The 19,293-nt window shown below is 39.2% G+C and overlaps 1 protein-coding gene and 1 pseudogene across 6 annotated transcripts in view; both read right to left on the reverse strand.

Annotated features, from left to right (window-relative positions):
• Window positions 1–19,293, reverse strand: part of EML6 (EMAP like 6) — a 232,732-nt gene that overhangs the window by 45,697 nt on the left and 167,742 nt on the right. For all 6 annotated transcript variants that reach the window (XR_005658225.1, XR_005658226.1, XM_039887154.1 and 3 more), the window contains 4 exons: window positions 16,249–16,337; window positions 11,971–12,147; window positions 4,830–5,031; window positions 4,606–4,732 (listed from right to left, as the gene is read on the reverse strand). Coding sequence is in view for 4 of the 6 variants with exons in the window: in XM_039887154.1 (XP_039743088.1) it covers window positions 4,606–4,732; window positions 4,830–5,031; window positions 11,971–12,147; window positions 16,249–16,337 (595 nt within the window). In the remaining 2 variants the exon portion in view is untranslated. The remainder of the gene's footprint in view (window positions 1–4,605; window positions 4,733–4,829; window positions 5,032–11,970; window positions 12,148–16,248; window positions 16,338–19,293) is intronic.
• Window positions 11,378–11,493, reverse strand: LOC120622492 (uncharacterized; annotated as a pseudogene).

Here is a 19,293-nt window from a genome sequence, read left to right on the forward strand (position 1 = left end):
TTGGGCGTGGTATGGTGGTTAACATTATTAGCCACAGCACCTGAGGAGATTTACCTATTCTGGACAGGAAGACTTCATAACTCCCTGAGATCCTGGATGTGGGGCTGGATGTAATAATGATTGAGACTCTGAGATGTCTCTCTTTGGGGAGGGGATAACTACATTTTCAATCATATGTGGGATAGTTTAATTTGGAGCATTTTAAGAACATGTATGTGGCAAGAAAAGGGTGGAGTATAGTAGACATTTGCTGTTGAGTCCACTGCTGCTAGTCTATAAATTGTCAAAGGTTCATATATCTTAGGTCATAGTGATTGATTCGGTATGACCTGCCAGAGCCAATAGTATATCATAAGACGTTTGTGGGGCCTTGTGAAATCAGAGGCAGTTTTTTCCTGCTGATTTTGAACCACAGAGACTGTAAGATCCAGGTACTCCAGCCATTTTTCTACTTGAAAAATTGCAATAACCCAGAGAAAGCAAAACTGAGATGGAGAGAGAACAGAATTCTGGCAGTAAGATTTGAGTTCCCATACCAAGTGACACCTGAAGTCACCGTATTCCTGGATTTCAGGTGTGTGAGCCAATGGGTTTCTTTGCTTAGGCCAGTTTGCATTGGGTGACTCACTTGAAAGTAAAGACCTTACCTTAAAAATCAAAAAATGATATAAAAATCAAAAAATGATATATAAATGAGGTGTGACCTTGATAATGTATTGAGAGAAACTTCATAATTTTATAGGCAACTCTAGTAATCTGGTACTGAGCAAACTTTAGGGATTTTGTCCCCTGATGAGTTTGTGAAAAGAACTGTTTTTACCAAAGTCATAATATAGGATTTTTGTACCATTTCTTATGCTGTGATGATGGTAAGCATTTTGTTTCTCAAATTGCTCTGAAAAACTATGTTTTCCCTCTTTTGATTTTTTTTTCTCAAAAAGAACTTCCTGACTTTTTAAATATTTACTCAATAATAAATTTAAGTTTGCAGATGGATAAAACAGATATTACTTTATGAGGAAAAATGGCAAAGTAAGAGATGAAGTCAAAAGTTGAGGTCAAGGGGGAGAGGCAGGTTGAAGCTGGGAGCTGAAGAGGCAGGGGAGGCTTAGAAAGATTGTTCTAGATCCGAATTAGATGGAGTCAGCTGGGGATGAAGGATAGCACTGTGGGTCAGCCCCAAGTGTTTAAATGAGGTCTGAAAACATGGATTCTCAAAACTGGAAAAGCTTTCAGTGACTTTGCTCAGCCACATGCCACAAGCAGCAGGAATGCTCACGGGCTGACCGAGGTCTGGGGATGGGCTGGACAAGTGTGCCGGGGTGACGAAGGCAGGCTCCCCAGCATGCTAGAGCAAAATAGAAGTGGGTGACCAGGACACTCGATAAACACCTGGAAGGGATTATATGTTTGTGGGATTAGCCCAGTATTCCTTTGAGAGCAATTATAAGTTACTCTCAGCTTTCCCCTTCTCAAAAAGATTGGAATTGGAGATCAAATGACTTCTGAAGAATAAGAACTCATAAGGTGTTGGAAATTGTAGAAAGAAACACAATCGAAAGCTTCATGGCTATTTTAAAATCAAATATTAAAGTCACATTAGAAATAATCTATGATGCCTTAAGTTTTAGCAATTAGGAATTCAGTTGCTTAAAAAAAATAATTGATGTATAATGTGCAACTGCCATCAAGGCATTGTTCACAATATGAAAGATGCCATACTCATCTCATGGTTTCTAATGTAGAGAGGAATTTAAACTGAAGGTAGAACTGCCTAAAACATTGGTAAAAGGCAAAATAGCTCCCTGCGCAGAGTGGGTGTTCAAAGCTCCTATCTCTTGTGGCCCTCGTCTATTTGTCTCCCATTAGTCTTATGGGTGCATGTCTTGGCACAAGTGTTTAGAAAAGGCACCCAGGTATAGGCAGGTACCTGCAGGTATACACACGAAGCAACAATAAAGGGAAGGTCCAGGAGACCCTCTGCCTGTCCAATAAGCAGGGTTTGAAGCAGTCAAGGGAACGGCGTCAAGGTTGACAGTCTGGAATATTCCCAGGGAGAAGCTGGGTGTTGCCTGGCCCCATGTTCCTGATGTCTAAGACCCCCAGCATTTTTCTGTCTCTACCTCTCCTTCATGCTCGGGACACTGGAGTCCATGTAACCCATTTTGTACCCCACCTGAGGACTCAGGTAAGCTGTCTGCCTGACTTATTGTTAAGAGTTCTCCCTTTCTCAAGGGCTCCTGCCCCATCTTCCCTTTCTCATCCTGCTTTCTCACAAATTTTCTGAAGGCTCTGCTTTGCCTGGTGTCACTTGATATGGGAACTCAAATCTTCCTGCCAGAACTCTGTTCTCTCCCCATCTCAGTTCTGTCTCTTCTGCAGTTCAGAAGCTGCCTACAGTCCTATCTCTGAGATTCAAGCTTCTCTAAAATTACTGACAAGGACTAGTGGAGACTCCTTGTTCTTGGTTTTGATTAGGATTTGTACCCATGGAGGCTGCTAACTCAGACACCACTTCCTGCTCCTTCCCCGTTCACCCCTTCCTGGTGTGGTCCTGCTTTGCTCCCAGCATGCTGTGCAGCTGGCATCCTGCTCTCTGGTTACAGCCTCCTGTGGGAACTGATGCTGTCAAGGCTTTTTAATTTATCAAAGACTTTGCTATTTATAGAAAGGACTTGATTATTCTCTGGACCCTGTATTTATCTTAAAATTGTTTCCTTCACTGCATGTTTTCTTCACTGCATGTTTTCTTCACTACGCCCTAGTGTGAATTATTTTCTAAAATGCCAGTAAAGTACTAAAATAACTTCCCCTATATCTCATAATACCATGAAGCATTTGTCTTGAAAAATAAAAAGCAATCCTGTGTGTGCTATGAATGACAAGTTCCTAATCTGGCATGTTGAAGAAGATGAGGTAGCTTCAAAATTCTTAAGATTAAAAATTCTTCTTAGGGTTCTCTCTACTATCTTGTCTACCACCTGTTCCTAAACTGAGAAGCATGAGATTTTTACAGACCTTCCCAAAGAGATACCAGGACCAAGAAAGGTTCAGATGAGCCTCAGTTTAGGTTAGAAACCAGCTGTAATATTTGGAATTAGGAATTTGTTTACATTTCTACATCTCAGTGGCCAGTCTAAATCACAGTATGATGAAGTACTTACTGGTTGTAGAAATCAGCCACAAACCAGCTTGGAATAATAGCCAAGTCAACTCATTACATAATGGTATGTGAAATTGAAAAGGTTAATTAATTTCTTTTTCAAAAGAATGTTTAATTTAGGCCAAATGTTTTCTTAGAGTAAACTATTTAAGTAGGAGGGTTATCCATGCACTTTTGTGCAGATACGTTCTTTTTATTTTTAGAATTAGGTCCTTTCAAATTATTTCTTTTTGGGGGCCACTAAAAATCTACGTTGAAAGCAAAATAAATTATAATTTACAGACTACTATAGGAAAATCTCTCTCTCTATTTTTTTTTAATCAAAAGAGAGCTCTGAATCTTCATAGTAATATCTAACAAAGATGCTAGGGAACAATTAAGGTTTTTTTGCATTGGATTTTTTTGCAATCTTCCTGCCTGTCGCACACCCCCATTTATCGAGTTTATTTTAACACCTGGCACTGAACTGAAGCAGGAGGGGGAAAAGACATCTTATTTCTTTGCATCAAAAGTCCCACCTAATAGTAAAAGTTGATAGATCATATTTATTGAATAGTTATTATTAGGCAGAAATCCATGCTGAATGCAAAAAACAACTTGAATCTCATCAATTATACACTTGAAACCAAGGTACTTGTGACAGCTGAACCCACGTCAGTGTGAAGAGCCCACAGAGAATTCTTAGACATCTTTGAGACCCATGAAATTCTTTTTAGATATTAGATAAATATTTATTCAATATTTATCCTCCCCAGTATGAATATGATAAATTAATAGTAGTAATCATGAGTTTTCTTTCTTTTTCTACAAATTTTAAAGTGTTAGACAATTTCTCTTATCAATTACAGTAATAACTTATAATAAATAGCACATCAAAAAGGCCTAAAATAATACCAGCAACCTTCCTTATACACAGAGGATCCAAGACAACAAAATCAAATTCGTTATGCCTGGAATCGCCAAACACACCTGAACAAATCTGGGCAGGTGAAGACATAGTAACAATAGATACAGCAAGTGATACAGAGTAATGCACGGACTCTGGTTAGAATGAAAGATTATTTTTCTCAACCCACAAATATTTCTTCATGACCTTAGAGGCCTGCCCTCCTTCCTACCTCTCTAGTCAGCATCCTCTCCATCAGCCTCCTCTCCATCAGCCGTCACATTCAGGACAGCAAGGAAAGCCTAGTCCAAACAAACCTCAGGTATATTCCAGTCACATTCCATAAACAGCTTTAGCAAAGTGCAACCTACCCTTTCCCATATATTGAGAGCTACAGGAAGCATCCCCCAACTTAATCCTGTGTGCAGGTTAAGACTGTGCGTACACATGAAAGACTAGTTTAAGTAGTAACTTTGAGGGCAAAGAAAATGCACTCTGGTTTAAATGAGTTTGTGAATAGGTATAACGTATGCAGACAAACCTGGCGACACCATACCTTTCTTCCATTGAAACTTCTTTCATCTGCTGGTGTGGTTTGGTGCCCTCCATTTCCCTGATGCTCACAGCGTAGATCTTGGTAGTGTAATCAATGGCCTTTTCTCTAGCAACGTCACTGTCATAGCCTCGAACAACAGAGAGAGATGGGGAGTGGAGTTGGTTTGCTGCGGCTCAGGAGGGATGTGAAGATGGCACGGCTGGGGCATGGCAGTTGGGGCTCACCTCCATCCTCTTCTGCGTCGGTGTCCGACTCCTCGCTGTCCACCAGCTTGCTCTCCTGAGTCCCCACAAACTCCCTCGTCCAAATCATCAAGGCTGTGTCGGCGCCACCTACCGTGAGCAGCACAGAGTCGTTGTGCAGCCATCTCACGTTGGTCACATGTGCACTGTGTCCCACATACTTCTTGAATTTCGCATGCTGGCCCTGTAAAGCCAGAAATTGACCATTACCCCATGTTGGAGTCTCATTATTCCTGTCTCTGTACTATTTCATCCATGTTATTCTCTAGAGTGGCTTCTACTGGATACAAATGAAACAGTTTATTTATGCAGCATTTTTTCTACATTTCTCTGGAATGTAAGCTCCATGAGGACAGGGACTACGTCTCTTTTTTCCTCTAACATGTTACCTGGCTCATCATAGGTGCTCAATAAATAGTATGTGAGGAAACAAATGAAATGTTAGACTACAAATGAAATGTTAGAACCTATTTCTGGGAGCATAAGGAAGTATAAAAAGGTTATTTCCGTTCCTTTCAAACATCGAATATGCATTCTCCGCAGGTCTCTAGTGTAAACTCCCGATTGTCAGTCTGGCTGACAGTTGAGATCAGAAGTGTTCTCCCAGTTATTCCCCACAGTGGTATTTGTACCAAAGCCCAGACTATGACAGAACAGCAAGAGACTTCTCATAATCCTGGGGCCTCGAGTAAGATTTAAAACATACACAACAGTTTCTGCCATGGACACTGGAAACAATTTCTAATGCTAGAAACACCCAAATAATTTATTAAAAAACAAAATATGCTCCTTTTCAACAAACATGGGTGAATAAATAGGACCCAATTTATTAGTAATTACTGCAATCTCTTCAGAGTGGCATGCCCAGGTCACACCGCCTTTATCCCCCCAGGTGGGGAAGGAAGAGAGCAAATGTGAGTCAGCGGCTCACTCTGGGGCCGCCCTGGCAAGGGGTGGGAGCTGACGCTGGCACCAGAAGCCAGCTTCCATTTCTGGCTCATGAGCCGCTGCCTGGTAAAAACAGCTTCAGCAGCAGCCATTTAAAGACGGAGAGTTTTTCCACCCTCTCAGCAACTCCCAGGGAATACCTTACGCAATGCGGGAAGTCATGTGTACTTTCTGAGGTCATGAGAGGGCCGTCAGTGTCCCACATGAAAGCTTTATTCAATAATTGACAAGAGGCTTCCAGAGGGTTTTGGACTGGTGTGCTGGAGAACCTGAAACCTCCACAGGCATGCGGCAGGAGACAGGTGTGGGAGGGCGCATGACTTTAGAACTCCCCTGTAGAGCTCTCTCTGTATTTGGCCGACCCCTACCTGACGGCAGAATGGAACCGCCCAATCCTCAGCAGAGTACTGACTGTAGAAAAGTGAGGGAAACAAACAGGTGGACAGCATGTCCAGGAAACCCTCCAGAGCCACGAGTTTGCTAAGGGAATAGGCAGAGCAAAATAAGGATTTTCAAGGAAACCCACTGTGTGACCAGGTGAGTTCCAGAAGGCATGAAAGCAAAGAGGACAGTCACAGTGGCTGCAGCCACTTGTCCTGCTGGTCCTCCTGCTAGGAGCAGGAACCAATTCATTATATATGCTGCAAATGCAAGCCGGTTTCTTGAGAGGGAGAGAAAGTAAAAAAGCCTGAGATATGCCTCTCTATACCCTTATTTATATGAGGGGGCACAGGGTTCTAGACAGGATAGAAGAAAGAATCCAAAAAGAAAGGTTTAGGGGTAAAAATATCCTAAGGTGATCAGAATCTTTACAGAGGGGAAAAAAGTGACACAAAGGAGTAAGAGAAAGGGAAAAATTCTGAGTCACTGAAGCTATCTGACAAAGCCAATATTCTCCCAGCCAAGGGTAATTCAAGATTCTCAGAATAGGAAGTAAGATCACTGCTCCAAGGAACGATAAAGGGAATTCACAGTTATTAGAAGTTTCCAGGAAAGCAGCTGCTCCCCCAGGAGGAAGAGGCTGGCAAGGATGTGTGGTGGTTCTCTTAGGGCCTTCAGAATGAGCCTCCTGAAGACCTGGCACAGCCAGTTGGATGGGCTGTTTTTCTGGATCATCATGCCAAATCGTGTATTTCTGCTACACGCATCAGGACTTGCTACCACAACCCTCCTCTTCCTCTGACTGCTGAAAGAATGGGGAGTCTGAGATATGTCTCCAGAGTGCTGGTTGTTAACCACTTTTAGGTGAGAAATTCTTGAGAATCTGATGAAAGCTGTGCACCCTCTCTCCACATTCACATTTCACATAGTTTCTCTGTATGTAAAATTTTACTGTTCAAGCCTCCTCTTTGAAGAACCACTCTCTTGAGCCTTTGACATTCTGAGAAAGACTCTTAAGGGTGGGTTTTAAAAATGTAAATGACCTGGTGACATTTTAACCTCTTCAGTGTAGTATTAGGGCACAGCTTGGGAAGGAAAGGGAGGCTGTGGGAAGCAATGGGCTAGCTACACAGATAGTGTCAAAGGACAGAATCGCATGTGGTTTAAGGCCTTGGAAAATGGGTGGGCTCTGGCAAAGGAGAGTCTATCTCATGGAGGCTGGAAACAATATGATTGTCAGGGGACTAAGGATCTCAGTGAAAATATTTTAAACTGTAAGACTGAATATATAAGGACCCATAATTGTCATGGAAAGAAAAATGCCAGGAAGAGATGCCTAATAACTCATAGGAGGAGAGAACAAGAAAAAGGGCCAAGAAGAAGGCACAATCTTAGAGTCTGACAAACGGGACTTGAATTTTGGACACAGAGAGAGCTGTGTGGTGATAAAATTTCATAGTTATCACCAAGACTTGACTACATGGAGCTCAATGCTTGGAATACTACAATGGGGTGCTGTCAATCCAGCTGGGCTGCCATAAAAAAAATACGACATGTTGGGTGGCTTAAACAACAGAAATTTGTTTCTCACAATTCTGGAGGCTGGGGAGTCTAAAATCAAGGTGCCAGCTAATTCTATTCCTGGTGAGAGCTCTCTTCCTGGCTTATGAACACCACCTTCTCACAATAGGCTCCTTTCCCGCCGCCCCCCCGCCCCTCGCCCCCGTGTATGTGTGTACATATGCATTCATAAGCGCGGAAAGAGAAAATGAGCTCTTTGGTGTCTCTTATAAGGGGCATCAATCTTATCAGGTCAGGGCCCTACTCTTATGACCTCATTTAGCCTTAATTACTTTTATAAAGACTTTATCTCCAAATACAGTTACATTGGGAGTTAGGGCTTCAAGATATGAATTTTGATGGGAACAAAGTCCATAGCAGGTGAACTTTGTCCAACATATCCAGAGTATTGGAGGAGTGTAACTACACCGCTGGAAATATTCGTCAGCTCGGGCCTATGTATTTGGAAGGGTAAGTGTGCAAGAAAAATCGGGTTAAAAAAAGAGGAAGAGAAGTAATACTATCAAAAGAGTTTATATTGGCCAGTGGTTTTGAATACTTTAAATTATGAAATCATTTCTTCAATCAAATCTTGCACAGTAAAACTCAAGAATAAAAAGATAACACAATCCAACTTAAAATAGTAGATAAAAGATCTGTACAAACACTTCACAAATGGCAAATAAGCAAATTTAAAGTGCTCAGAATCATTAGTCATCAAGGAAATGCATACTACAAACACAATGAGTTCACACTGTCTACTCCCCAGGGCAGCTAAATTTTACAAGTCTAACAACACTGAATGTTGGCAACTGGAGCTCTCTTACATTTTTGGTGGGAACGAAAAATGGAAAAAGGTCTGGAAGTTTCTTAAAAAGTTAAACATACATTTCTTCCTATGACCCAGAAATTCTACTCCCACGTATTTACTTAAGAAAAAGAAAATATATGCCCACAAGGATTTGTCCAAAAATGTTATATCAATAGCTATGTGGATAAACTGTTATATTCATACAATGGAATTCCACTCAGCTATAAAAAGGAAGAGATTATTATTACACACAACAACTTGGAGAAATCGCAGAAACATCATCTGAATGAAAGAAGCCACACACAAAACAGCACTTGATTATTCCATTTATATGAAATTCTAGAACAGGTAAAACTAACCTATGGTGAAAAACGTTGGAATATTTTTTTCATGAGGTTAGAATGGGGGTAGAGACTGATCCAGAAGGAACATAAGGAAATTTCCTGGGGTGATGATAATGTTTTATATCTTGATAGGTATTTGAATGACATAGGTGTGTTTGTCAAAGCTCATCAAAAAGAACCTTAATACCTGTGCATTTAAATTGCATATAAATTTTACTTTAAAAATACCATAAATTAATGTTGGATTCTAGGTAATGATATGCATGCTGAATCATTTAGGAGTAAGTATCCTGATGTCTACAATTCACGTTGAATTATAGACTCTGGGTGTGGGGTTCTAGGAGTTCACTTTAGCTGTATGCTTAAAAATTTTTATAACAAAGTGTTGGAAAAAAACGTATATAAAGGTCAATGTATAAAACACAGAACAGAGTGGCTCTAGCTGAAGCAGAGGTGGGACTCCAGAACCCATTCAGTTGCCCCCTACTTTGTTTTCTGGGGTGGACCCTGAGGAACCTCCTGGAACTCCGGGACACAGCTTGACATTACTGCTAAAGACAGCACACCTGGTCAGGCCAGGTAAACAGATGATGAATTTCCAGGCCCAACAATAAATCTAGCATAGGAGCATGATACAATACCAGTATGGGGATTTCAGCTATCTGGATATCTGCCAAAACCTTAGTCTAATAGTTGGGCATCATTAACTTCTTGACTTTTCCTGAGACTCTCATTTCAAAAAAATGTAGAAATAGCAAAAAAAAAAAAAAAAAAAAAAATTGCTTCACAGGACTGAATTCTGATCAAAGAGCAAGAGCTGGTAAGAGACAGTGAAGTGATAGACCACTGAGAGAAGGCCACCAGGTAGTTTTGAAAGTGAAGGGAAGGCTGGATAGAATTAGAAATGAATCTTAGAAAAGACTCCCCAAAATTATTTTCTGACAAGATATTAACAAATGAAGAAGGACAGAGGACGGCATCTGAAGATACCAAAGTGGCAGCAGAGGGAACTGGTGGGTTGTTTTAAATGTACGGATGACAAAAGGAGGAGCGAATAACCAAGGATGAAAACAAAAGTCTTGCACAGACAACTTTACTATAGTTTCAGGAATGTTAAAGTCAAAAACTATGACAATTGCAAAGGTTTTCATGTATACAGGGCTGAAAGAAAAATAGAGAAAAGTTAAGAACACTTCTTTTAGATCAGATGGTTTAAGATAAACAGAAAGCAGATTTACTTATTTCTTCTATTAAAGAGAATGCTCTTCAAACCAGAAAGGCAAAACAGAGCTCATGTACTTCAGTACAGGTGCCTTCAAATGTGACCACAGAAATAAGATCAGTAATAGCTGAGGAATTTAGAAACCAGGAGAGGTGATACCAAACATAAAAATGTTCCAGTATCCAAAAGGGAAAACAAGTAGAATCTAGCAAAATATTGATTCGTGAGTTGATGTAATCCTTGGAAAATTCTAGGGTGAATTATTACACAAAACATCGATAAGCACATGAAAAAGGAAGTAATGATTACTAGGCAGCAACAGGGGTTCACTGTGAACTATCCCCATGTCTTTTACTGGCTGGTTTGTTAGAAGGCGGGATTAGGGATACTAGAGACACAATTAATCTGGCTTTTAGCAAGATATGTGCCAAGTCTTCAGTGATGTCTTGCCGAATGAGAGAGGGAAATATGAGCTCCCTGACAGCATAATCAGATAAACATAAATGTCTGTAACTGACTGAAGAACTGTAACGACATGTGTGCATTAATAAACAGAATGTCAAACTAAATGGGGGCTCTTGGTGGTGGTGTTTGGTTGTTCTAGTCTACATTTTGTTTTCTTTCCAGGATATAGAACTCATACTTGTGAAATCAGAGAATAATGTGATGTTGGAAGGGAAAGTAAATACTTTCAAAAAGTATTTAAAAGATGGTGACAGTTTGGAACAATGAGATAAAATAAACAAGATAAATCTTATTTGGCACAAATATAAAGTTCTGTACTAAGAGTTTAAAAAGTCAATTGTTTGGGTACAAGATAGAGGATAACCTCAACATTTTTGGCAGTGACATCTACGATTCAATTGTGTAGTGTGGCAGCCAAAAGAGCCGATGCCTTTTAGTTTGATTTAAAACAAATATAGTTAAAACAAGAAGAGTCCTACGGTACCCTGAGCTGGTCAGATTACATCTGAAGCACTGAATTCAGTTCCAGATGAGATTGTTTAAAATGGAATTGATAGAATGGAATGTGCTTAGAGGGAGGGCGAGCTAAAAACCATGTCACATGGCTGAGGGAACTGAAGATGTTTAGGCTGGAGAGAATGAGACTTCAGGGAGCCAAATGTGATCCTCCTATATACGAAGGCTGTTAAAGGACTAGAATTATTCAGTAAGGATTCTGAAGGTAGAACTTTAGCTAAAGAGAAAAAAATTCAACTCAATATGTAACAAAACTTTTTTTAAAATTTATTATTATTATTAATGTCTACAACACCTGGTCTTCCTAGGTGGTCTCCCATCCAGGTACTAACCAGGCCCAACACTGCTTAGTTTCCGAGATCAGACATCAGGCTTGTTCAGGGTGGCATGGCTGTAGACCATGGACTGTGGCTCCATGGGGGCATGAACCCAGGACCTTCCACGTGTAAAGCAGATGTGCTAATCACTACACTATGGAACCACGTCCTAGAACAAAACATTTTAACGACTGGAGCTATTTGAAAATGAATCAGGCTGCTTTGTGAAATGGTAACTTCATCTTGGGAAGTGTGCTAGTACACGTTTGAAAGACATCAGTCTAAGGTGTAGTAAAGAAAATTTTTACTCTGCAGTTTGTGAGATGTTGGATTTAATGACCACTAAAGGCCTTTCAAGGAGAAATTCTATGCCACCAAAATCTGACTCAAATTAGTAAATATCATGTCATGAAGGTTTTTATATAGCATAAAGAATGATGATACTGTAGATAACATTATTGATTCTTTATGCCTTCAATATTTAAAAATCCACTTAGATAAAATAGATTTGGGGTCATTAATGACTGAGAAAGCATATATAATAAATATGCAATATTACCTTGACAGGATATGAAAAAAGCTTGACGAAACCAAAATCATCTCCAGTGGCTAAAAGGGAGCAGTCTTTGGTGAGACTGGCAGCATTTACATCGGTCACATCACTGTGTGCTGGCCAGATCCCCTCACAGGTGGGCCCCAGGACACAGGTCCACGTGTCCCACTCTATCTTCTCAATCTTAAAAAGGAGAAAAGAAAATTAATATATTTTTGCATAACCTAGAGATCTTTTTGCCTAAATGAAACAATTTAAGACTGAATAGTTTTCAATGATGACTGCCAACATCAAGTATTTGTGTTGGGTGCTGAGGTACACAAGTTCTAAGCTGCATTTTTAAAGTGGTAGATGCATTGTCTTAAGAAACCAACACTGCAGTCAAATATCCATATATTCTTTTCTAGATAAGATGAACATTTTTGAATTGTGGAAATTTAACAATAAAGTTTTTTAGTTCTTACCTAAATACAATTTATCATTGTATAAACCAAAAGCCAGAGCAGGGTTTTTCAGTGTCAGCTCTACTGGCATTTTAGGCTTTGTTGTCAGGGGCCATCCTGTGTATGGTCATATGTTTAGCAGCATCCTTGTCTTCCACCCACTGGATGCCTATAGCACTTCCTCTCCAAGTTGGTTCTAGACATCGCCAAACGTCTTGGGGGAGGGGGAAAATTGCTCCCAACTGAAACCACTGAGCTGGATTGATCAATGGGACCGATCATTTAGCAAACTAATTTAAAAAGTTACAAGACATAACTTTCTAAAGATGGCTTTTTGGAAAAAAGAGTAATGAGATTCTGCAACTAGCTTAATAATCATTATGCTCTAGAGAGACTATTTTAAAAATCTGAAGAGCTGTTCATATGGTACTACCATAAATATAAATTTTATTCTTTAAAATTATTTTGTCTGAAATTGATGGACAGAAAGTTTGTATAGGTTAAATGCTGAAAAAAAAATCGAGTCTTTTAAAATAAAACAGCAACAATAAACAATAACAACACTGTGTATTAGACTTCTTGGAAGATTTCATCTCATTTACTCTCATTTAAGAACTGCTAGTACATCCTGATACTATAGTTTCTTTAGATAAGCACTTTAAAGCACTGTTTAGAATAGTATAAAAATCATTAGAGGACTGTAGCTAAAATTACAAGCCAGACCACTCCCTTTGGATTTGATAACTGCTTTGCACACAGTTAACACACCTCTCCTCAATGCTGTTGTTTTCTCTTAGCTGTCACTGCTTAGAAATAACTAGATAGAGATGCAGCCAGGATTTCAGTCATGAGGGGAAGTGCTAGTCGTATTTTAACATTTCAGATTTCTTCTCATTTAACAGTCTATGTTTCTTCTGGAGACACAGAGAACTGGAACCAAAAACCTGCGCTGGCCCGGTCGGTGACTTGAGGTGCCACGAGCAGGGCCACAAACGGCAGGGACTTGAGATGGTTCTCACACTTACCTCAGCTTCCTGAGGGGCGGTGGAGATTCCTCAACTCTTATGGTGTCCTACACTGATCTCCACAGGAAAAGGATAGGGGAACCACCCCTGCTGCTTCTAGAAGCAGGCTTTGTGGTCACTGCCTCCTTTCCAGGTTTCAGAGTCTACTTCTGAGACCCTCACTGTTCATCCCCAATGCCGCCTCCCTGGGTGACACCTTCCCTGGCCTCATTATCTAGGCAGGAAAATGGGGCGAGCTGGGATTGTTCATCATACAGTCACCCCAACAGAATACCCTTAGATCTGGACACTGTGCTCTGATGGGAGGCAAATGTCTAATTTGTTAGAAGGTACAGAAATTGCATTTAAAATAGAGCATTTAGAATGACTCCTCTAACCCACAAAGCCCAAAAGGGGTAAATAAGCTTGTTAAAAACGCTGGAATGTAGAAGGAAGGAGAGTCCTCAGTCTCTTCCTTAGCACTTTGCCAGATCACCATTTTCCAGAGAAGGCCACTCTGGAAGCCCACAGAGAAGACAGTCACATAAGTCACCGCACACTTAGGAAGCAGAAGGAAAGTGAAGGTCTAGAGAGCTGGCCTCCTAGTATAGAGCTGCATCAGATGGATTTAAATTGACATTTTAATATTTGTCATATTTAACTATATTCCGGGTAAGCTTTATATTAGTTTCACTGTGGCTGTTTCTTTTTTTAAAAGCTTTTAAAAAGGAGATTTTCAAAATCCTTCATATCCAGTTGAAGGGCCTGACAATATTGGTGATGAAAACCATGAGCTACCTCTTTGGTGCTCCTAGGAGTGGCAATACCAGGGAGGCCAGGCTGAAGCAACGTTAGCTGCAGGGACTCCCCAGGCAACAGCACCAGAGATCAGCCTCTGGAATAACAAATGTGCGTCACAGTGACAATGAACTCTTTGGAACTAGAGCCTAGCATTTCAGGAAGGCTTATAGCACAAATTTCCCTCTTATGTAAATTATTCTATGTAATAATTGCTCTTCTGTCTCAAGCTGGCTTCACCTCCCATTCCTATCATTTGGTTAAATTGCACTTTATTTTAGTATTCTTATTTTGGGTCACCAGAATGGGATGGGAAAATATGGGTGAAGTGATGTAAAACGATGCTTAAAAACACTGAAGAAATTCCGGTAGAATCACACAGAGACCTTTCTAGACTGGGATCATAGCTCCATGGTCTTACTCTCTTGGAACCTTTATTTCTCTATATGTAAAATGAAACTGACAACTATCACACAAGGCTATTGTGAAAATTAAAATACAGGCATATAAAGTGCCTGACACATTCAACAGATGTTCAGTGAATGAATGACATAATTAAAAATATCCTTACTCAAGGCTATGTTTCTCCATATGCGACAACATGGATGGATCTTGAGAGTTATCGTGCTAAGTGAAGTAAGTCAGACAGAAAAGAACAAGAACCATATGATTTCATTCTGATGTGGGGGTATAAAACAGAAAGCAACAAACGAACAACCAGAACAAACTCATAGACCCAGACGACAGTGTGGTGGGTACCAGAGGGGAGCAGGGAGAATAAAGAGGGTAAGAGGGTGAAAATACATACTGACAGAGGGAGACTAGACTTTAGGTGGTGAGCTCACAATGAAGTATGCAGACGTTGTATTATAAAATTGTATATCTGAAACTTATATAATGTTATTAACTAATGTTACCCCCAATAAATTACTTTATTACTTTATTTATTACTTTATTACTTATTTATTTATCTCACCTCTCACAGTTAGATTTCTTTCTGTAACCACATATTTGACCCCTTTTACCCCATCTACCTCCCTACATGAGGTATCTACATAAGGACTGATCAGAGATAAATAAATTGGAATTGGGGGGTGAAATCAATTGATCCCATTAATAATTCTCATTAATACAATGCCATCCTCTACAATAACTTGTGTTATTGCATATGTACTTCCTTTAGAAACAACGAAAACATTATAAACATGCACGTGTCCAAATGTCTCTGGGATTACTTTACAATACTGGGATAGTTTACGTTACTGGCAAACTGAAGAGAGAGGCAGGTGCTTATTCCTCAGCAGCGCACTCTTACCCATTTCTCCTTGAAGGAAGCAATATTTCCTTTTCTTTCATCAAGGGTTACATTGCAAATAAATGAGTCATTTTGTCTCCTGGGACTAAGAGAACATTCTTAGAGCTCGATCGGGCAATGACCTTTTGGCCATCAGGGTAATTATATAGAAGCTCTGTGTAACTGAGCTTTCAGGAAAGTGGTAGTTCATGGATTCAAAAATTTTATCTAGGCTTTGATTTCAATAATTAAAAAATTATATATGTAGCTAAGGACATGAGGAAAACAAGGGAAAAAAAACAGTTTGATAAATCAGGATGGTCAGGTCGTGGATAGTTTTTGCTTTAAAAGATCATTTGTCTTATTATTACAGAGGATATTGCTTATCATTACAAATAGTAAATATTGGGAAACTATGTTTCAAAAATTTATGGTTATAAGACATTTTGCACAAAACAACATGGTGAAGGGAAAGCATATAAATTGTTAGCTTAGCCATAATCATCAGGCACAGAAAAATTAAGCAGAATGCCATGTGTGCATTGCTGCATCAGTGATACAGTAAATTTGTACATCCTCAGAAAGTATAAAACCAGATTAAACAACCAGATTTAAGAAATGGTCAAGTATAAAGGTACACTAAATGTAACTCATATTAATGAATAAGAATTGATAGGTTTTATTAAAATGCACATATTAAATCTTCATGAAATATATTTGTTAAATCTTTGTGTATGACTGTTACCTCTGAAGGTCTTATTATATGCCGTTTGCCTCTTGGAGCTTCAAAAAACAGTTGTTCTTTGGCACCCGAATTAACTTGCAATAATTTTCCTGTTATGACAGAATAAAGTAGAGAGACAATTAAACTCTGCATGTATCTTTTCATTATAAAGTGATAAGCGTGGCTGCAACTATTTTGATTCATTTTAGTCAGTCTCATGAATTGACTAACTATATGGTGAATTAGTCAGAAATGTATGTAGAGGCAATTACATGGTATGGTACAAACTCCAAAGCTATGATTTTTTGAATATGGACCTCGTAAAATCTGACCTTGGACATTCTTTAAGGATAGAAGAATCAAACTTGCTATGCTTTAGTCTGTTGAAAAAAGACTAAATGAAAGTAGCTATTTCTCCAAAGCCTGACGAAATCTGTTTTGTGTTCTTTCCCCCTGTAGCTTCTCAGCACAGAAATGTAGTAAAAGTAAACTGCTTTGGCAAGAATTATGAATTCAGAAGTGAGAAACTTATTGCAAGCATTCACATTTGCTCAGGTCTCAATTCTAAATTTGCCCTTTAGAGTTTAGAAACATGAAAACAAGGGCACACAAAACAAACTATAAACGCTCTTTCCCCTCTCCCCTCCTCCATCTTACTTGAAAATCTGTAGAGAAATACAAGACTTTTTCAAAACAAAATGTTGAGCAAAAATAGTCTTTTGGTCTGATGTAAAATTATAGTCTTGGTTTCATTTTGATTAATGTTGAAAAAGATTAGATTTCCTAATTCTCCTCTACCACGTCAATAATCCTTTATGGCTTGAAATTTAAATGACTTAAGAAGTATACTTTCTAGTACTTTTTTAGAATTTTTTTTTAAATTATGGAAAATTTCAAACACATACGAAAGTAAGAATAATATAAAGAACCCCCATATGCCCAAGGTCCAGTTTCAGCAGTTACCAGCACACGGCCAACCGTAGTTCCTGAACCTCCACTCGGGTTCTCGCCCCAGATTATTCTGAAGCAAATCTCAGACAGCCTAATATTCCACCTGCAAATAACTCAGTGTATCTATACGTAACATTCTCCTCCCCTCTTTTTACCATAACTATTCATGGCTAGGAGTCTTGTAATGTCCTTCTTGAAAAAATACCAAAATAAGAACTTTGTGGTTTGTATTACATCTTTACCGGTTAAGTGGGCACCACCTGGGTTAGGAAACCTAGCTTGGCTAACCTTCAGGAATTGCAGATCTATTTCTAAGTGACTAATTAAAAACAAGGTTCTCTCATTTCATAACTGAAAACCTTAATCATTTTTAATCTGCTGAGTTATAACAAGGTGGTGAGGGGGGTTTGCCCTTGATGGTGAATTTAAAAATGTTTCCTGTGAAACGGACACAATTTATGGCTGAACATACACAACTGGGAAAAGAAAAAAGGGAATTAAATTAGCTTTGGCTATTTAGCATTATAAAAAAAATGAGTAACCAATAGTTTTTCAATGAACTAAATATATCTGAAAAAATATTTTTAGGATTCTTGAGTGATTGTGAATAACGAAGGATATGGAAAAAGGATTAAAGGATTCAATGAAAACATTCCTTGAATATGGCTAATTTTAGAAGATTTTTGGCCATAACATCCTAACAGAACTCAAAGGATTGTAATTCTCAAATAAACCTAACAACTTACTTTATACCAGTTTCAAAGATCATATTCTACTTAGAAAAACAAACCAAAAACTATTAGAATAGCTCAGTGAAGTACTTTAGAATATTAGAAAATCTAAACTCAAGAGACGAGTACCAGAAGTGCTCCACAGAGCCACAGACACCTGTGGGGACCTACCTAGCCCATGCTCCTTCCCTGAGAATTGCCCTCTACTTGACCCAAAAGGGGTCAGACCAGAGACTGGGCTGGGCAATCAAATTCTCTCCCTGGGAAATTGGAATCTGGGAGGCTGAATCAGTGGGTGTTTTGCTGGAATTAAATGAGGACTTTGGGACTGAGTGTGGCATTTGGGGGCAACGGAGAGTGGGCCACATGCAAAAGAATTAGGGAAAGCCTGCCTGTGCAGAGAGGGGCCAAAAGCAGACACCAGACCAAGGGGAGCAGTGGACACTTTAATGAGTTGCCTCAGAGCAGGAAAGGAGGGGAGAGGAACTTCCTGCTTGGTTTCTGGGCTTTTTCCAATTCATTCCTAAAGCTGGTTCCTCGGGAGATGCTATTTCCTGTTATTCCTGGATTCTATGAGATATCCCTATGTCCTTCCAATAAACTCATCTTTTATTATTATTTTAAAATTTAAGCTGGATTGAGTAGGTTCCTGTTCCTTGCAACCAATGATGTGAACTTTTTTTTAAACCAACTATTCTTGTGTTAAAAAGGTGGAATTATGGGTGTGTATTTTTTCACCCAAATTTTCTTTACTGCTCTGTTACACTGATTTTTTGTTTTAGGTGTAGAGGAAATATTTAGGTCACCACTTTTTTTTCCCTGCCTGCTTCCGTGTAATATATAACTACTGAAATATTCTGAGGACAGGAGCAGAAACAAGGAGCACAAAGTCTGTATAATCCATGTATGATTTACCCCTGAATAATAGTAACCCTGTTCTTTCAGAATCCTCATATTTTTATTCACTAAAAATATCTAGTCACACAGAATAAGAGAATTGAAAGAGACAGATGTCCTCATTTCTAAGCAGGTATAATTAATCACGTATCTTGTATGTGCATAGAGCTTTACAGTCCACAAAATGATTCACACACATCATCCCAGCTGCTATATAATTTACACGTTAGAACAATTCTAAAATTGGTACTAAATGTACCAAACATATCAGACTATTTGCAATGAAAATGGGAATGAGATTTCCTATTAGGGCTCAATTGTTAAAAGGTTTTACATTCCTCATATTTCTAGAAATATGAGGAATGTAAAAGCAGCTAGAAAATATCCTTCCATGTTTTCTCTCTCTCCATGTATATTTTTCTTTCTCAAGCATTCCGTGCAAGAGCTTTCATTCATGGATAGCTGTTGTTTCTGCAAAGGACTGATG

The sequence above is a fragment of the Pteropus medius genome, unplaced genomic scaffold, assembly GCF_902729225.1.
Source record: "Pteropus medius unplaced genomic scaffold, Ma_sr-lr_union100, whole genome shotgun sequence".
NCBI lineage: Eukaryota > Metazoa > Chordata > Mammalia > Chiroptera > Pteropodidae > Pteropus > Pteropus medius.